The sequence below is a fragment of the Moschus berezovskii genome, chromosome 27, assembly GCF_049115385.1.
Source record: "Moschus berezovskii isolate FMDL1 chromosome 27, NW_MosBer_1.0, whole genome shotgun sequence".
NCBI classification, from domain to species: Eukaryota; Metazoa; Chordata; class Mammalia; order Artiodactyla; family Moschidae; genus Moschus; species Moschus berezovskii.
In genome coordinates this window covers 5,352,148-5,370,373 of record NC_142486.1, presented here as the reverse complement: position 1 = coordinate 5,370,373, position 18,226 = coordinate 5,352,148, and the positions used below count along the sequence as shown (strand labels likewise).

Below are 18,226 nucleotides of genomic sequence, written 5' to 3'. Positions count from 1 at the left end.
CCCCAGTGGTCTGTTTCCCTTCGCTTTTGGAGGTTTGCAAGGTAAGATGATGGATGTGATGATTGAGTTGCAGAAAAAAAAAAAAAACTTCACAAATGTTCAAGTCATAAAACTCTTTTTTAGGTTTTTTTCTGCAACTAAGAGATGTAAGACTGCAGGTTGGCACAGTTTTCCGTTCACTAAGGAGTTTCTGGCGATCAGGTGTCTTTAAAGGGAAGAGGCTGCCTCGGAATGCAATGAACCCATCAGTGGAAGGGTTTCATGCAGAAAGAAAGCTGCCAGGAAGTGTTCTCTCCAGTTCAACACAGTTATTAAGCACTTGTTGCATGCACGTCTACAACTGGTGATTCCTCCATTGCGCAGGAGGTTGAATTTGACACTCCCATCAAACCCTTTACAAGATTCTGTTAATGTTTTTACCATTAAACCTTTTTCACATAAACTGTCAAGAAGTTTCATCACTTCGTAATGTTTAATCATCTAAGACATAGTATAGTTTGGTGCTTAAGAGCTTAGCTTTTGGAGGCAAAGTGACCGTGGTTCAAATACTCATTCTGCCACTTTTGGCCGTGTGACTTTGGGCAAGTGAATTAACTGCTCTGAATTGTCAAATTTTTCCCAACTGTAAAATGAGAGTGCGATGAAGTGAAACTACTGCAAAATGTGAGGATTAAGCGAGGTGATCCACATAAAGTACTTAGCATGGTGTTTCAAGCACGGTGGACATTAATACCAGGCTTTACTGAAGTTGTCATTCTCAACTGTCTTCAATCACCTTTAAGTCTCAGTCACCTTTTAGCTCTGTGATTGTTTGTAGGTGACAAGTCTCCTTAAATGCTTCCAAGGAGGCCCTCTGACACTCATACATTACATTAAGTTGGTGGATATTGCCCCGAGTGTCATTTTCTCTCTTTAAGCAATCCTTGGTTTTCAGCCAGAGCCACTCGATTCCACATTACTGTCATTTTGTTCCTCAAAACTTACCCAAATGGGTGTATCCCTTCCTATCTGTATTTCATCCCAGTTCACCAAAGTGTATGTGTCTCCCAACTGAACAGTCACCACATGCCTGGGACTACTAGTGTTACGCCCCCCATTGGTGACGGGTCCTTGTTGCCTCGTGGTGAGTGGCCAGTCCATTCTTAACAGGACAATTCATGGCACCATACGTCTCAGATGAGGTTGCCTAAAGCAGAGCCTGAGACAAACATTCATACCCACGTGATTTGTTGAGGACAGGAAGGGGAGGAGGGGAGGAGACAGCACAGAGGACAAGAGAATGGATGGAGTCTGATAACCGAAGTCCTGCCTCCGCCTGACCCACAAGGGGTGGGTCTGGAGCATACTGCACCTGCTTCCCACCCAGAGGCAAATGAATCAGCCTTTGCAACCCTGTATCAACAGTCATTGGCTGGCAGTGGGGCAGCTCTCCTCACCTGAGTCTCCGGAGAACTGGGTGAGCTGTGGGCACCTGGCGGCCAAAACTCAAGAGCAGCTGGGAGACAGGTATGGCAGCCTGGTAAAGGGGACCTGGCCTGGGCACCAGTGCACAACACACACAATCCACAAGTATCCATTAGGTGTTTATTGTAATTCAGGCCATCAGCAGAAGCAGGACTTCAGCGGTACCCAAAAGCCTCTCACCGTCTCTCTAGCAAACAGGTTCGGGTTAACTCTCTTTTCCATGCCAGCATCTTTCCCCCACCACTCCTTCTGAGACCTTTCCGAAAGGCAGGGCGCACCAAACCAGGACCTCCCTGTTTCTATGAACGTTTACTTTCAAATCCAGTGGCAACCCAAGTTGAAACTCATTCTTAATCCACTATCCTATGGGAGAGATCCATTTCAGGGCAACTGGGAGTTGGCACACATACTGCTTGGACCACAACTCAATTCAATTTGGTCCAACTCCTTCTGTGGATAAAGCCACCCTCATTTGTGTGGTAACAGAATAAAAACCAGTCCACAGCCTGGCCTGTCAGCTCTATTACCCAAAGGTCCCACTCCCCTCTCCCTAAGACGTGACAGACCAACACAGTTTCTCCTGAATTTACAAATGTAACTTCTCTTCTACTAGCTAACTGTGGTGCCAGGAGAATCAAAGACAAAACAAAAAGGTAGAGTGTGTTTCATGGAGAAGTTGTTGACTGAATAAGGCAGTAAGAACACAGACCATCCACCCTCTGAACCTCGTTTTTGCCCAGATATAAATACTTTAAAAATCAATTTCTTTTCAAAGGGTTTAAAATACTCAAGATGGGAATGACACCTGGAGCATTCCAGTGGCTGGCATTACTGCTAAGGTTCGTTACCGAGATCATGCTTGAAATTTCTCTCTTTCACTGTGCTCTTCCCTGAAAAGATAAGCTGTCAAACAAGGCAGAAACTACAAATGAAGCTTATTTCTACTGCGTTCATGGGGCTTCTCCCAGTGTCAATGTTCTTAGACTCACGTGAAGAATGAGTGCCTTCTGAAGGCTTCCCCCACCCACCCTATCATTCTCTCCCGTCTAGACTCTCGTGCGTGAAGATGTAAATGAAAGCATTTCCCAGTGGGAAAGCAGATCTGTACTTGCTGTGGATGCTCCAGTGTCCTAAGTTCTAACTGAAGGATCTCAACATATCTGCAGGTTTGATGGCTACGCTGAAGAAGATGCTTGAGGTTGTGACTACATTCGTTATAGGAACAGGGTTAACTCTTCAGGAAGGCATCTCTAAAATTGGGTAAGAGCTGTTCTATGATGGGAACCTCTAGACACTTCAGGTCTTTATGGGATCTGTCCTCTCGTGACTTCTCAGATGTTTAAAGAGGCTGCAACTCCAGCTGAAACTCATGCCGCATTCTTTACACTGAAAGGGTTTCTCACCAGTGTGGATCCGCTGATGTTGCTTGAGGTGTGACTTCAGAGCGAAGCCCCTGCCGCACTCATTACACTGATGGGCTTTCAGGCTGGAATAGCTTTTAGGATGTTGTTTGACGTGGGGACACTGGCCGATGCTTCCTCCACACAGCTCACATTTACAGGTTTGCTCTGCGGTGTGAGTTCTGTAATGCTGAATGAGGTCTGAACGGTAGCCAAAGGCTGTGCCACACACGTCGCACTTATAAGGCTGCTCTTGCAGCTCAATCTTCTTATCTTCGATCACCGTTAAGTTCCAGCTGTACGCTTCCTCGCACACACCGTTCTGCTCATTTTTCTGGCCCATGTGGAGCACCTGGTGTTCAATGAGGCTAACGTACTGAAAGAAGACTTCTCCGCATTCGTGACACTGGTGGGACTTCTCCCTCGAGTGGAGCCTCAGATGCCCAGCAAGGTGTGAGCGTCTCCCGAAGCCTTTCCCACACTCGGTGCACTTGAAGGGCCTCTCCCCGCTGTGCACGCTCTGATGCTGGACCAGGTGGGACCGCACCCTGAAGGCTTTCCCACACAAGGGGCAGCTGTAGGGCTTCTCCCCGGTGTGGACCCGCCGATGCTGGGTCAGGTGCACACGCTGATTGTAGCTTTTCCCACACTCGTCACACCGAAATGGCTTCTCCCCGGTGTGTATTCGCTGATGCTGGATAAGATGTGCGCTCTGGATAAAGCTCTTCCCGCATTCGTTACATTTATGGGGTCTCTCTCCGGTGGAGGGCTTTTTGTGGGCATCAGTGACTTCACTGAAATTCATCCTCTTTGAAGAGGGCTGTCCTAATATCTCTTTCATGGGCATTCCCTGCTTTCTCTCCAACTTTCCCTGGTGCTCGTGGCCTTCTCCAAAATCTTGAACTGGAGACACATTTCTTTGGAGTCTGCCTGTGGGTTCCATGTCCGCTTCTGAAAACTCTGAAATTTTCTTAACATTCAGTTTTGTATTCTTACTTCGTCTACTGCCGCCTGAAAAAGTCAAGAGGAAATGAAAATGTTATCAGTCCTTTTACGGAAGAAAAGGAAACTATCAGGAAAAAGAGGATAATCAGATGAAACTATGATGTAATAGGAGTGATGAAGGAGGAGGGGAGCGTGTGTGTGCTTTGGTGTCTGTCCAGTGAACAAGATAAAGAACAGAGAGCTTACTTGGGAGGGTGACGAGAAAGACTGAGGACAGACAGTCATCGGGAAAAGCCAAACACTGTTATTACACAGAGAGGAGAGAAAGGAATTCTGACATGGGAGAGGCAGCAGGAAATGTGGAAGCGATCCTCACCCCAATGAGTCATGGAGAAAGAAGGAGACAGAACAAAGATACACAACTAGATGGCGAGAACTGATGAAGACCTGAAGAATGGGAAGCAAAGGTATATGAGGGGGATACGGAGTTGGAAGAATATCCAATTAGGAGCCAGGAAAAAACACAAATGAGCCAGAAGAAATGTCGTCGGGAGTTCCCTGGTGGTCCAGTGGCTAAGACTGCGCTCCCGATGCAGGGGGCCAGGTTCAGTCCCTGGTCATGGAACTAAACCCCACGTGCTGAGACTGAGAGTTCAAATGCACAACTAAGAGCCAGAGAAGCCAAATAAATATTAAAAAACAAACCACACAAGTGACAATAAAACAGAGGGTAACGCTCCGTCCCTGCCTACTGCAGCTGTCACCATCCCCACCCATCTGTCCGATGGTTCTAAGCTGGTAAAGGAATTCCTGCCTCGCTTACGCTCTGAAGACCAGCTGCTCACACCTACATCTTTGGGATTTCTCTCTGAAGTGGCGCTTGAGGTGCTCGATCAGGTGTGAGTGGCGCCCGAAGCTCTTCCCACACTCAGGGCAGCCGTAGGGCCGCTCGCCGCTGTGCACGCTGTGATGCTGGACCAGGTGGGAGCTGACGCGGAAGGCCTTGCCGCACACCTGGCACGTGTAGGGCTTCTCGCCAGTATGGACACGCTGGTGCTGGGTGAGGTGCACGCGCTGGTTGTAGCTCTTCCCGCACTCACCACACTTGAAGGGCTTCTCACCCGTGTGGATTCGCCGGTGCTGGATGAAGTTGGAGGCCTGCAGGAAGAACTTCCCGCAGTCATTACACCTGTGCCCCCTCTCGCCACTGGTGGGTGGCTTCCGGGTCACGTTAGTGATGGCCCTGAGCTCTCTCTTCTGGGGAGGGGTCTGCCTTGATCTACCCCCTGGCGGGTGGACCTGCCACCTTTCTACCATGCTGTGAAGGTCGCTAACTTCTCCAAACTCTTGACTCGGGGGAACAATTCTTTCAGGGCCTCCTGAAGTCACCCAGGATGACTCAGCTTCATCAGAAATCTGCTTTACCGTGAGTTCCACGTTGTCATTTCTGGACTCATAATCTGAGATGACAGAGGGAAAATGGAAACGTTAGCTTACTCCCTGCATTCAGGGAATAGAAGAAAATTACATGAAACCAACCAGTGCAAGCAAGGCATGACTTTGTAAAGCCACTTCACAATACAGGCATGGGATCAAGATCAGTGAAGTCAGAAACTGAGGCAGGAAAGGGAAGACAGAGCCAGCAGGAATGGATCAATGGGATGAGACTGGAGAGCAGTCATTTCATTTAAGGACAATGACTTCCTCTTGGTCCAGTAGCTATCTGTGAACACCTGTGCTGTGTTAACTATTCTCAGTAAAATCTGATGCTGGGTGATGTTTCTAACCCAGTCCTCACCTTCCCCTTCCTACTCATTCACAGCCCGGAGAAGAAAAAGGATCTCTCTAGCTTTTTCAATCCCCAAAGAATCTCAGTTTGGTGTGAATCAGTCTCAAGGGAAAAAAGCATTCTTTCTACACCTGGAGAAGGCCCTATGACTGCTGAGAGCTAAGTCACCGCTAGGTGGTCATTGATGAAAGAGACACTTAAGAAACTGCAGTCTATTCCCCGTGTAACTGGATCAGCAACACATATTTCACTCAAAACATGGGAATTTAATAGAGTCTGCAAAGATAAGCTTTCAGTGGTTAACAGAAAATAGGAATGTTTCTTTAAAGGCTAGAGAGATAGATCATAGCCCATTGAGAACTTTCTAAAAAGATTTTTTGTAAAGAGAAAAATTGTTTTCAAACATTATATAAAACCTCCTTGGCACCCTGTCTGGCATCCTATGTTTCTAAGGTTGGCTAGTTTCCTACTCGTTCTTCTCAACAGCTACATCAAAATGTTTGATCCTGGTCCAGGAAGATCCCACACGCCGCGGGGCAACTAAGCCTGTGCACTGCAACTACTGAGCCCGTGCCCTCGAGACTGGGCTCTGCAACGAGAGAAGCTGCTGCAATGGAAAACCCGCACACCACACTGGGGAGCAGCAACTAGAGAAAAGCCTACGCAGCCGTGAAAACCCAGCACAGCCAAACAATGAAAAAGTTAACTAACTAAAAAAAAAGAATTAAAAACAGCTTGGAGAATAATATGCATAAGAAGTGTGCCAAGTTCTGCAACCCTGAAACCCATTAAATACCTATAAAGTGATTGAAAAAGATAAAATAATACTGACTCAAATTAGCAATTAATTTTAAAAGTAGGGAATGAAAGAAATTTGCATTAAATATTTATACTATATAACCAATTCCTTGAGACTACCACTAAGATCCTAATAGACAAGTAAACAGAGGGCATGTGCAAATAACTCAAAGAAAATACAAATATATATCAATAGTAATAAAGAAAATAGAAAATCTGAAAGAGCAGTAGGAAATGCTCCTTTAAAATAAAAGGCTATGCGTGCACTAAACCTTCGGGCAATGTAAACTGGGATACTTTTCAAATGAAATTTGGGCTTATAGTGGATGGATTTCGTCTAAAGTCCACCAGCATGCCTGACAGTGACTCTTCCAAAAGAATTCATTCAAAAGAGGCTACAAGCCATAAGCTTCAAAATATTTGCCATAGTACTGAGGTTTTCTATAATTGCTCCAGGCAGCACAGCAAAATATTAGTTTCCAAGATCATTAACTTAGAAATAGGTTCACAATCTCATCTGGGGCACAAAATTCAAGAAGGGATGAGACACGTGAAATGCAGATGCCAAGGCGAATGTAAGACAGATACCAGTGATCTGAGAATAGTAATGGAGTGAATTAGCCATCCATGCATGTGCTATGCTGTGCTTGGCTGCTCAGTCATGTCCAACTCTTTGCGACCCCGTGGACAGCAGCCTGCCAGGCTCCTCTGTCCATGGGGATTCTCCAGGCAAGAATACTAGAGTGGGTTGCCACGCCCTCCTCCAGGGCGTCTTCCCAACCCAGGGATCAAACCCAGGTCTCCGGCACTGCAGGCAGATTCTTTACCGTCTGAGCCACCAGGGAAGCCCAATGGAGTGAACTAGCCAACCATACATGAGGAGAAAGAGAATGCTACTGAAAAATTCTAATAACTACTTCACCAAACGGTTATTCCGCAAAGTCTGAGATGCTTTCCAATGAGAATTACTCAGTTAACAAAGACTCAATTTGCCAAGGAACAGAGTATGGTCACTACTACGAATCTATTAAGATCCAGTTTTGTAGTTTTAAGCCAAACATAACATTTGCCCGACTGCAAACACTATCCCCAAAGCACTATCAGTTCTCCATCGTTCTCTTGGCGTGCTCAGTTGTGTCCAACTCTTTGCAACCCCATGGACTGTAGCCCGCCAGGCTCCTCTGTCCACGGAATCTTCCAGACAAGAATACTGGAGTGGGTTGCCATTTCCTACTCCAATCATACTCTTATTATGATGAAAATAATCAGAATAAGCTGAATAAGAAAAAGAGAAGAGAGAGAGAGATGGAGAACGCTGATTTACTCTCACAGAAGAACAAAATAACCAAAGTCCTGGCAATTACATGCATACATGCATAACAACCACTGTGCTGTAACCTGAAACTAACACGACACCATTAACCAACTGTATCCGACTTAAAATCAAAAATTTAAATAAATAAATACGACACACATTTTTTACTGGGCACGCTAGAAATACTCTTTATGGATAACAAAATGAAGACGTCCTACACCACACAAATGAAATCATTCTTACCCATGGAAGTCATACTCCCATAATTCTCCTTTCGGTCATCCCTATAGAGGGACTTCTGGGACTGGTCCAAATGTCCCCATTCTTCCAGGATGAAGGACACAGCCACGTCAGCCACATCTTCAATTTTCACCAACTTCTGAAACATGAGATTGCCACTAAATCCCCATTCCCTAGGCTCAGAGGGGAGGGACTGTGCTTCATGGAGGGTGGGGGAGCGGAACAGGAAGACAGTGAACACAAACCCAGACGAGCCCCGTCTCTGGCTAAAGCGATAGAACCCTGATACAGAGTCAGGCTTAAGGCAGCTACATGTCCAAGAACCAATGTGGGTCCCTTGACGTGGGCACAGGGACACCGGCTCACCTGGGACCCAGTGGAGAGGAGCGAGGCTGTCAGCTCCTGGCTGTCCTTCAGGGGAAGGGAGGAAACTTGGAGAGCAGGAAGCGCTGAGAGGGGAGAAAAAGAGGAGTCGGTGAGAATCTCTGCCCAGTTCTGACTGCCATCATGTTCTGCTTTTTCTCAAGAAACCACCATGGTGCCTGTGGCACTGAGGCCACATTCTTTTGCTTGGCCATCAAGACGCTCTACACTATGGACCCCCACACCTACCCTGTACTCACCCTTCCCCTGAAAACACCAGGCTCCCTGCTGTGGTCAGTCAGGATAGTCCCGCTGCTGACTGGGAATAGGACCATTCCCCTAGAAAGGATGCTCTCTGCCCTGCCAAGATCAGACCTTGTCACCTCGAAGAATCTCCACAGGCCCACATCCTCCATGAAGCTGAAGCACCGCCGAGAGCCCAGGGCTTCTCGAGCTTTAAGGTGCAAACACATCACCTGGGGGTCTTGGTACAGGGTAGATTCTGCCTCAAGGGTAACGGGGTGGCCCCCATATTGTGCATTTCTAACTAGCCAGGAGGTGATGCTGGCACTGCCGCTCTCGGGACCACACCTGGATCATCAGCAAGGCCTTAGTCCACACTCTCCCTTCAAAACATGACTGTGGTTGGTTTATAAACAGCCGACCAGTTTGCGTCCTAGTTGGTCTAAAAGTAAGTCTACTCTCTGTGTTATGAGAACAGGAAGATAAAGCAAATCTTGCCTTCCGAAACCTCACTGTCTGATGGGGAGGACTGACTGGAAGCCTTACTGCCAACACAGGGCAGAGAGCATTATCCTCAAGGTTTACCTAAGTTCTGGCAGGAACAGAGAGGGGGCATCTGCAGAGTGGACAGCAGGAGGTGGGAGCGGCAGCAAAGCCTCTCCACAGGAAGTGACTCTGGAAGGAGGGGTGGGATGGAACGAGGTGGGATAACAGTGCCTTCCCAGTACAGTGACCCACACGCGCAATGCCTGGAGGGGCTGGCCTCTAGATGCAGCTGACCCTCTGCTGTCACCTCTGCTGCTCCTTTGTCTGAGATTCACGGTACATCCGGACCTGCCTCGTGCACGCTGACCTGGACAGATCTACCTGCTATCAACCTTTCACCTGAGGACTCAGATCTTCCTATGGTGTCCCGGGTCCTAGAGATGAATTAACATATGCATATGGAGCCTGCTTGTGTCCAAGGACTAGGAAGATGAGCAAAGACCCAAAAAAGAGGAGACAATGGTTAGAGATGAAAGCCAGAAACAGAGATGGATCTGAACCCAGCAGTATGGCTAGAGTCAAAATAAGACGTGAAAGAAAGGGATGAACATAGTCTATACCGAAGCAGTAATTATGAGTACAGACTATTTTCCAATATAACTAGAATAATTAGAAAAACTACATCCTAAATAAGTCCACTCATATTTTTTGAAGTTCCTGTGAAACCCACTGCTTCTAGCTTTTAAAAAAATGACCTTCGGGGTTTCGTACATATCAGAGCAGCTCCCTCGCTGCAATCTATTGAAAGTCAGCCCTCGACACAAGGGTTTGTAAAGTGATAAAAAAAGAAAAGAAAAAGAGAAAAAAAAAAAAGAAAAAAACAAACAAAAAAAAGAAAATGACCTTGGCCCTCTCAAGCTCAAATGAGTCCCAGGGACAGAAAACTAGCCCTCAGTGCCATCAAAGGCATCAGGATGCAGCCTGCCCCAGAGCATCAAACCAACCACCCAACCCAGTATTTTCTGTTGGAATAAGCAAACTGGCTGGGTCTGGCCAACAAGGCAGAAAAGAGATGCAACACACAAGAGCTGGACAGGACTTAGCAACTAAACAACAACAACAAATACGGGGTCCCACCTCCAATCCGGATGGTACATAAATCAGATCATCTTATTAATCTTAAAAATTCTAAATTCTAAAATATATCCAAGGACTTCCCTGATGGTCCAGTGGTTAAGACTGTGTTTCCAATGCAGGGGACATGGGTTCAATCCCTGGTTGAAGTACAAGGATCCCACAGGCAGCAGGGCTTAGCCAAATAAAAAAAGAAAGAAACTATATCCCATAGCAAGAGATTCTGATTAGAGCTGACAGACTTGTGGACATATATATCCTCATAAATGAGATACTAGGCATGCACTTTTCCTCCTTGACGTGTCTCAAGAGGTTAGTAACAGTGAGGTGAGGGTGAGAGGGACTGAAGGAGAGAAAGAGAGGTCAGATGCTCTAAAGGTCCTTGTGAAACAGCTTAAAATCAGATTTCACACGAATGGCCCAACAGCCAGAGGTGCAGTTAGGAACTGGAGGGCTTTGTCAACGTGAGCCTTAGGACAACAAAATGAATGAGAGTTGGAAAACCGTTGCAAAACCACAATGATACTTTCATAAAAGACTTCTAGATCTTTTAACAATACCTGTACTTAGACTTGTCTTCAGCCACAATATAGGTTTCACATGGCACTGGATGTTAGTACAGCTCCTAGCCAGCCTCCAAGCTGACCAAGGACTCGATTCCCCGCCCCCACCCTTCCCAACCTATAGATGATGCTAACTGCAGAGAGGCTGCCCAGACCTAGGTCTCTCACTACAAGAACAGCTTACCCACACAGCCAGGGTGCCCACACCCATCCCACGGAAGCCCAGATTCTAACCGTCTTCCTCCAGAAGATGAGGCCCCTGTGGCTCATGTTCAGCCTGGGGGTCCACAGGCAGGAGCTGGTGACTGAAGGACTCGGGCCCGGCTCCAGGTGGCACGCTCTTCGGAGGAAGCCCTTCAGGACACGCCACAATCTGCCAATCACAACCACATTAATCAGCACGTTACAGGAAGGGCTAAGAAAGAGTCAGATATGCAGATGACACTACCCTTATGGCAGAAAGCAAAGAACTAAAGAGTCTCTTGATGAAAGTGAAAGAGGAGAGTGAAAAAGTTGGCTTAAAGCTCAAAATTCAGCAAACTAAGATCATGGCATTTGGTCCCATCACTTCATGGCAAATAAAATGGAAACAGTGACAGACTTTATTTTGGGGGGCTCCAAAATCACTGCAGATGGTGACTGAAGCCACAAAATTAAAAGACACTTACTCCTTGGAAGAAAAGTTATGACCAACTTAGACAGCATATTAAAAATCAGAGACATTACTTTGCCAACAAAGGTCTGTCTAGTGAAGGCTACGGTTTTTCCAGTAGTCATGTATGGATATGACTATATCCAATAAAGAAAGCTGAGTGCCTAAGAATTGATGCTTTTGAACTGTGGTGTTGGAGAAGACTCTTGAGAGTCCCTTGGACTGCAAAGAGATCCAACCAGTCCATCCTAAAGGAAATCAGTCCTCAATATTCATTGGAAGGACTAATGTTGAAGCTGAAACTCCAATACTTTGGCACCTGATGTGAAGAACTGATTCATTGGAAAAGACCCTGATGTTGGGAAAGATTGAAGGCGGGAGGAGAAGGGGATGACAGAGGATGAAATGGTTGGACAGTATCATCGATTCAACGGACATGAGTTTGAGTAAACTCCGAGAGTTGGTGACGGACAGGGAGGCCTGTCGTGCTGCAGTCCATGGGGTCACAAAGAGTCGTTCACAACTAAGCAACTAAACTGAGCTGAACTGAAGAAAGAGTCCAGCAGGTTCATGTCATTCTCTCATTCATTCCTTGCCCAAGTATTACCTGTGTGTCTACAGCCAATCGGGAGTAATTCCACAGTGGCTGAATAAACACAGCCTATGTCGAGTTGAAGACAACTTCCATTAAATACACCGACACACAAATAAATACGCAATTATAAACTGTGTCACATGTCAGAAAGGAGAAGAATGTGATGCCGTGAGGCAGGACAGACGAGACCTATGTTAGACTGGGTGGCCAACGAAGGCTTTTCTGAGGAGGGGTCACTGAAGTCAACACCTGGAGGATGAAAGAAGTCAGCCAGGAGAAAAGTGAGGAGTGATCCAGGCAGACAGAGTGACATACTCAAAGACCCTCAGGCAGAAAGCCAGAGTGGGCCAAGTTTAGTCAAGTGGGAAAAAAAAAGAGAGAAATGAACTTGGAAAGATCAATACAGGACTCAAGAAGTCACACTTGGAGACCCAGAAGACCAGCTTCAAGCAGGACAGACAAATGCCAAGACTGGAGCTCGTGCGTGACTGGTGTGTCTCTCTCTCTCTGCTCTTACACAATCTTAGGATATCCACAGCCAGTCTCTCTACATAATCTGCCTCTTCTGGAAAGTACTAGTTCAATGGCATAGAAGCAGGTAATCAGATCCTGTTTTGAGATAGAATTACTCTCCCCACCTCTCACCCTCCCTTATGTTTCAAAGCACTTTCAATTTTAACCCTCCTGGTCCAGACAAAACACAGCACAAGAATTACATTAAGAGGTGGCTAGGGACTTCCCTGGGGGTCCAGTGGTTAAGACTCTGCACTTCCGATGCAGGGGGTGAGTGTTCGCCCCCTGGTCACGGAACTAAAATCCTACACTCTGCAAAGCCAGAAAATTTTTTTAAAAAAATTAGAAAATAAAAAAAGCTGCTCCAAGACAGAGAGGACAAGCAGAGGTTAAAAAAAAAAAAAAGGAAAAAGAAAAACAGAACCAGCTGCAACACAGTTGTGGCAAATATGACTCTGCACAGAAGTGTATATCTCCTTACAGACCTGCTCAGGACAAGTGAAGAAAATGTCAAGTAGGTCAAAGGGCACCTGGGCACCAGAGAAGTGAAGCAGCCCCAGAGGTCCCCTGAGAAGAGGACAGAGAAACCTAGGAGGAGGGACAGATGATACAGCCTGGGAAAAGGCTTGCCAGAGACAAGAACTACCTGGAGATAAAGATAAGGAACAATGTCGGGGATACAGAGGGCAGGAAGGGAAAAAGGCAAACACAGTTAGCTAAGCAGGCCCTGAGGAAAACCCGCACCTCTGTGCCTCAAACCCCTGACTGATTCCCACCAAGAAATGCTCTGAGTGTTCCTTTCACAGATGGGGTGCATGTCGCAATGTCAGAGGTTGCTGTGTAATACCTGCTGTAAACCCTCCATTTAAAAACGCTCTGGGGGGACTTCACTGGTGGTCCAGAGGCTACAATTCTGCACTCCCAGCATGCAGGGCCCGGGTTTGAGCCCTCATCAGGGAACTAGACCCCACATGCCACAATTAAAGATTTCACGTGCCGCAGCTAAGACCCAGCACAGCCAAATAAATAAGCATTTTTAAAATAAATAAAAATGCTTTTTGCATTTAAAAACTAGGATTTTGAATATTTATTACTATAAAAGAGCAGGGTAAAGTTTGTCAAGTCAGTTTGATAAACTGTTAGTGTTACTTACTCAGTCGTGTCTGACTCTTAAAGACCCCATGGACTGTAGCCCACCAGGATCCTCTGTCTGTGGCATTCTCCAGGCAAGAATACTGGAGTGGGTAGCCATTCCCTTCTTCAGGGAATCTTCCCAACCCAGGAATTGAACCCAGGTTTCCTGCATTGCAGGCGGACTCTACCATTTCAGGCACCAAAGGAATAACCAAATGGCACCAGGAATCTTTACTTCCTGTCCTAACAGAAGCAATAAAAAGATTCAAACACTCCTGTCTGCAAGACAAACATTCAGCTCAGCTGCAGGGTCTGGCGGAGGGTCTGCTATAGCCCCCTTTGCTGCCCCCTTGCCTTGTGGAGTGAGCCAGCCTACAATCTGAAGAGCCTGAGGATGCTCTGGAACACTCACACGTGAAGGTTCTGGAACACCCTGACCCAGAAGAGAAGAAGAATGAGGCTGGTCCCGTACAATGAAGGGCAATGGCTATGAAGAATGAGGCAGTTTCCCTAACTGGCTTCAAACTCTCATAGACCTAAGATCCCATAATCTTTGTTTCTTTGCTATCAGAAAAATTAAAGTTTCAGAGGATGTGGGCCTACCAACAGGAGGGAAGTAGAAAGTCAGGTGATAAATGAGTAAGAAAGGTAAGAAAGGACAAAGGACGAGAAGAAGAACAATGTAAAGATACAGATCCTCCCTTAAATGAACATCCGATTTCAGGCCATCCCAACAAAAATATCAACAGGATTTTTGGGGTAGTAGAAGGTAAGTATTCTAAAGTTCACATGGAAAAAAGAAAATATTGGGAAAAAAAATTTGGAAGGGAGAAGGGCAGACCTATCGAATACCAAAACACTTTGCGGAGCTCAAATAATTAAAATACTGATATGTGAACAGACAGTAAGACAATAAAATAGAATAAAAAGAACAGAAATGGACCCAAATACAGGGAAAAACCTGGTATTTAATAAAGATGACATTTTAATCAGACAAGGAAAAAAAGGGAGTGCTACACAAGTTGATGGGACAACTGGATAGACATCTGGGAAAAAAAAATGAGCTATAAACACCGCAAACACACCACTGCAAAATGAATTCCAGAAAGATCAATCATTTCAAAGGGTCAAACAAAAACAATAACAAACACACAATGGAGAAGAAACAATGAGAAAGATTTCTTATAATACTGTAGTGAAGACAGCCTTTCTAATTATGGTACAAAACCCGGAAATCATAAATTAAAAGATTTAAACTGACTGCATAGAAAGGAAAAAGAAAAACCAGCAAAGCAAAAAAAATCTCCATAAGCAAAGACAAACAACAAAAGGAGGAAATAACTCTTGCAACTCAGATGGCAGACCCAGTGCTTACTTTTTCTAATAGGTGAATATAAACAGTTCACAGAAAAGGGTATATGCACAGCCTTTTAAAATACAGTGATCAAGCTCACTCATAGTAAGAAATAAATGCATGTTAAACTTGCAAAGAAATGGAATACTGCGTCTTTCAGATTGGCAACAATCTCAAAGTTGGATAACACTGTGATACCAGGCTTTGAGCAAAAAACTTCTCTTTGAGCAAGAAACATGGCTGTCGGGGATATAAATTGGTATAACCACTGCAGAGGGCAAACTGTCAACAGCTATCCAAACTACAAATGCGTATGGGCTCGGAGCCAACAACTGACTTCTCAGTTTTGACTCTACAACTAATGATGGATGGAAAGGATATTTGTGGCAGCAAAGTTTGTTAAAGATTCAGAGACAATCTAAAGGAACAACTTAAATAGCCTTAAATTACTGTACATCCATACAATAGAACACAATGCAGTTTCAAAGAACGAGGCAGCACTCTGTGCACTGACATAGAACAAGCCAGGATACACTATAAGAAAAAAAGCTGGGACTTCCCTGGTGGTCCAGTGGTTAAAGAATCTGTCGTGCAATGCAAGGGACATGGGTTCAATCCCTGCTCCAGGAACTAAGATCCCACATGTCAAGAAGAAACTAAGACCGTGCACAACTACTTAAGCCCACACTATCTGGAGCCCACGCCACACAACTAGAGAATCCACGCACCACAACTAAAAGATCCCATGTGCTCCGATTAAGAACCAACACAGCCAAATAAAAAAATTTTAAAGAGCAGGAAATACATTTAAAAAAGAAAAAAAGCAAGAGGCAGAAGTGCAAGGTGATGTAAAAAACATTTGTGTTTTTTTTTAAAACATCATACACGTAGATGCTAATAATATACAGAATACAGTGTACCTCTGTAAGGACAGACAAGTATCATGGGACAATGGTTGCCTCTGGTGAGAACTCAGGAAGCTAGGGAATTAGGGGTGGGAGGGGCACTTACTTTTCATTACAACCTTATGCACTTTTTGAATTTTGTATCATGTCACTCAAAACACAAACAGGGTAATTTAAAACAAACAAAATCGCAGACTCTCTTCTCCAGATTAACACATGGATACTGCTTCTCTTTGCTGGAGTGGCAGGAAATCTCCACAGTGGACCTAATCCCAGGAGAACAAAAGAATATGAATGAAGCACCAGGGCGCTCAAGACCTCACCCCTGCTCAGCTGCTCCTGAACTCTCTTCCTCTCCTTCCTCATTGTTCTAAGGCCTCCTGTTTCACTCACCTGTTGCTGACGTTCCTCTAGTTCTCTTTGTATATTCTCTACTACGGCCACAGCCTCCTCTCCGCTTTCCGGGTGATGCTCTCTCACCCACGTCTGGAACTCTTCAGGCAGGATGGTCAGGAACTGCTCGAGCACCAGCAGCTCCAGGATCTGCTCCTTGGTGTGCAACTCCGGCCGCAGCCACTCACAGCAGAGCACCCGGAGCTGGCTGAGGGCCTCCCGGGGGCCTGACGCCTCGTGGTACTGGAAGTGCTTGAAGCGCTGGTAAAAAGTCTCGAACACCGGCGGACTGTACTCCTGCATCCAGGTGCAATCTTCTTCTTCCACCTTCACTATCAGAAGGTCTTCTTGCTCTGGTGAAGTCTCCGAGGGAGGGTCTAGGTCTATAACTTCCCCAGATCCTGTCATTATCATTCCAACTCAGCGGGATCTCGCTCCAGGTAAGCTGGGTTACACTGATAGAATCCGTTTCTCTGCTCTCTGAGATCTTCTGAAGGACACTTTCATTACTATGCAACCTACTGATATATTGGAAATCGGTATTATCAAAGAGATGACAAAAAGGTCATCTATCCTAAAGATGACCATGCAGTAAAGTAACTGACTTTACAACGTGTACTACAAAACAGCCTATCACTCCACCCACAAAATGATCAACACAATATTTCTAATATTTAAAAAGTGTACAAAAAAATCTAAAAAAATAAAATAAAAAGTGTACAGGAGAGAGAGCAATAAAAATCAGACCTATGGCCTCATCAAATACAATTTTAGTGATGAAGAACGCTGAATTTCATATAAATTATAAGTAGGACGACTCACTAGTCCAGACGCAGCCGCTCCTTCTCTCTACCACAAGCCAAACTTAAGTCGGAACAGAGGTCAAAGACGTTACAGTGGTCAAAGTTGTTCTTGTTCCTCAAGCCATAAGAGCTTGATTGACCAAAGGGAGATTTCATGGATCCCGAAGAGAACCAGGGTTTTAGGCACAGATTTTGCACCTGGATTGCGCGCCATCGCCCCTGACCCCGAGCCACGGAAAGAAGCACGGTCAAGGTTAGGGACAGGACCTTCGTCTGGACACAAAGGCCATTCCTTTTGCTCAAGGCCCCCGTCCCTGGGAGCTCTCCTGGAAGATCAAGCTCCCGCAGTCGAGGGTGGGAAAAGACGGGTTTCTTCTTACAAACAGAGAGAAAAGCCGAAGCCGACACTTCGCCACACTTCCTCGCCGGAAGTAAGAATGCCCAAGCGTTCCTGACCAGCGGGGTAGAGCCAGAAATCCCACCCCCGCCCCCCACGAGAGCACTTCCGAGTCCTCTCTAGGAATCCCGGAGGTCCTTGCCTCGCCACAGGAGGAAAGCGCCCGCCCCAGGCTCCGCCCTAAGACACGCCCCCGGAAGGGATGTGGGCCAATCGGCTGGGAGATGGGTCCCAGTCCAACCTCCAGCAACACGGCTGTTCCCCGCCCACCCAGACGCAGATACTTCAACGCTAGAGCCGGGTGGAAAATACAGTCACTCTCTGCCCCCACTCAACGGCAGAGCCGTTTAAACAGTCCGAGTCTGCCCCTTTCCTTGGCGTGGGGGCAGAGGCGGGGACTTAGGTGTCCAGAGCGCTTGCTTGGCCACAGTTGCTAGTGTCTGGCCGTGGAACTTGCTCTCCCTCACCCCCGGCGCTCTTCGCCGCAGTTCGAAATAGGTCCGTACCTTTGTGCTAGCCGGCAACCTTCACTTCTTTTTAATGGACCCTTCAGTTTCTACACCCGAATCCACTCGCCACTCCCCTCACCCCGTCTCCAGACACACCCACCTTCTCACCTCAGCGGTCAGCTCTGCCGGCGGAAACATCCACCGTCAGACCGGAGCCCCCAGCGGCTCTGGGCACTACAACTCCCAGGAAACACCGCGCGGTACACGCCCTCCAGCCAATAGGGCAGCGGC

General features: G+C 46.4%; 1 protein-coding gene across 6 annotated transcripts; it reads right to left on the bottom strand.

Moving 5' to 3' along the window:
• Positions 1-1,562: 1,562 nt before the first annotated feature.
• On the bottom strand, positions 1,563-18,168 carry ZKSCAN5 (zinc finger with KRAB and SCAN domains 5). Of its 6 annotated transcripts, none has more exons than XM_088832984.1 (7): positions 18,104-18,168; positions 16,287-16,807; positions 10,975-11,113; positions 8,318-8,400; positions 7,955-8,090; positions 4,661-5,269; positions 1,563-3,875 (listed from the first exon to the last, which is right to left on the bottom strand). In XM_088832984.1, exons 2-7 carry the CDS (start codon positions 16,698-16,700, stop codon positions 2,761-2,763), a joined length of 2,496 nt encoding a protein of 831 aa, XP_088689110.1. In that variant the 5' UTR covers positions 16,701-16,807; positions 18,104-18,168; the 3' UTR covers positions 1,563-2,760. The 6 variants fall into 6 exon arrangements, with proteins under 6 accessions (XP_088689110.1, XP_088689112.1, XP_088689114.1 ...); XM_088832986.1 differs by having other exon boundaries at positions 16,287-16,804; positions 18,096-18,116; XM_088832988.1 differs by lacking the exon at positions 18,104-18,168 and adding an exon at positions 9,143-9,232 and having other exon boundaries at positions 16,287-17,625.
• Between the last annotated feature and the right edge of the window lie 58 nt (positions 18,169-18,226).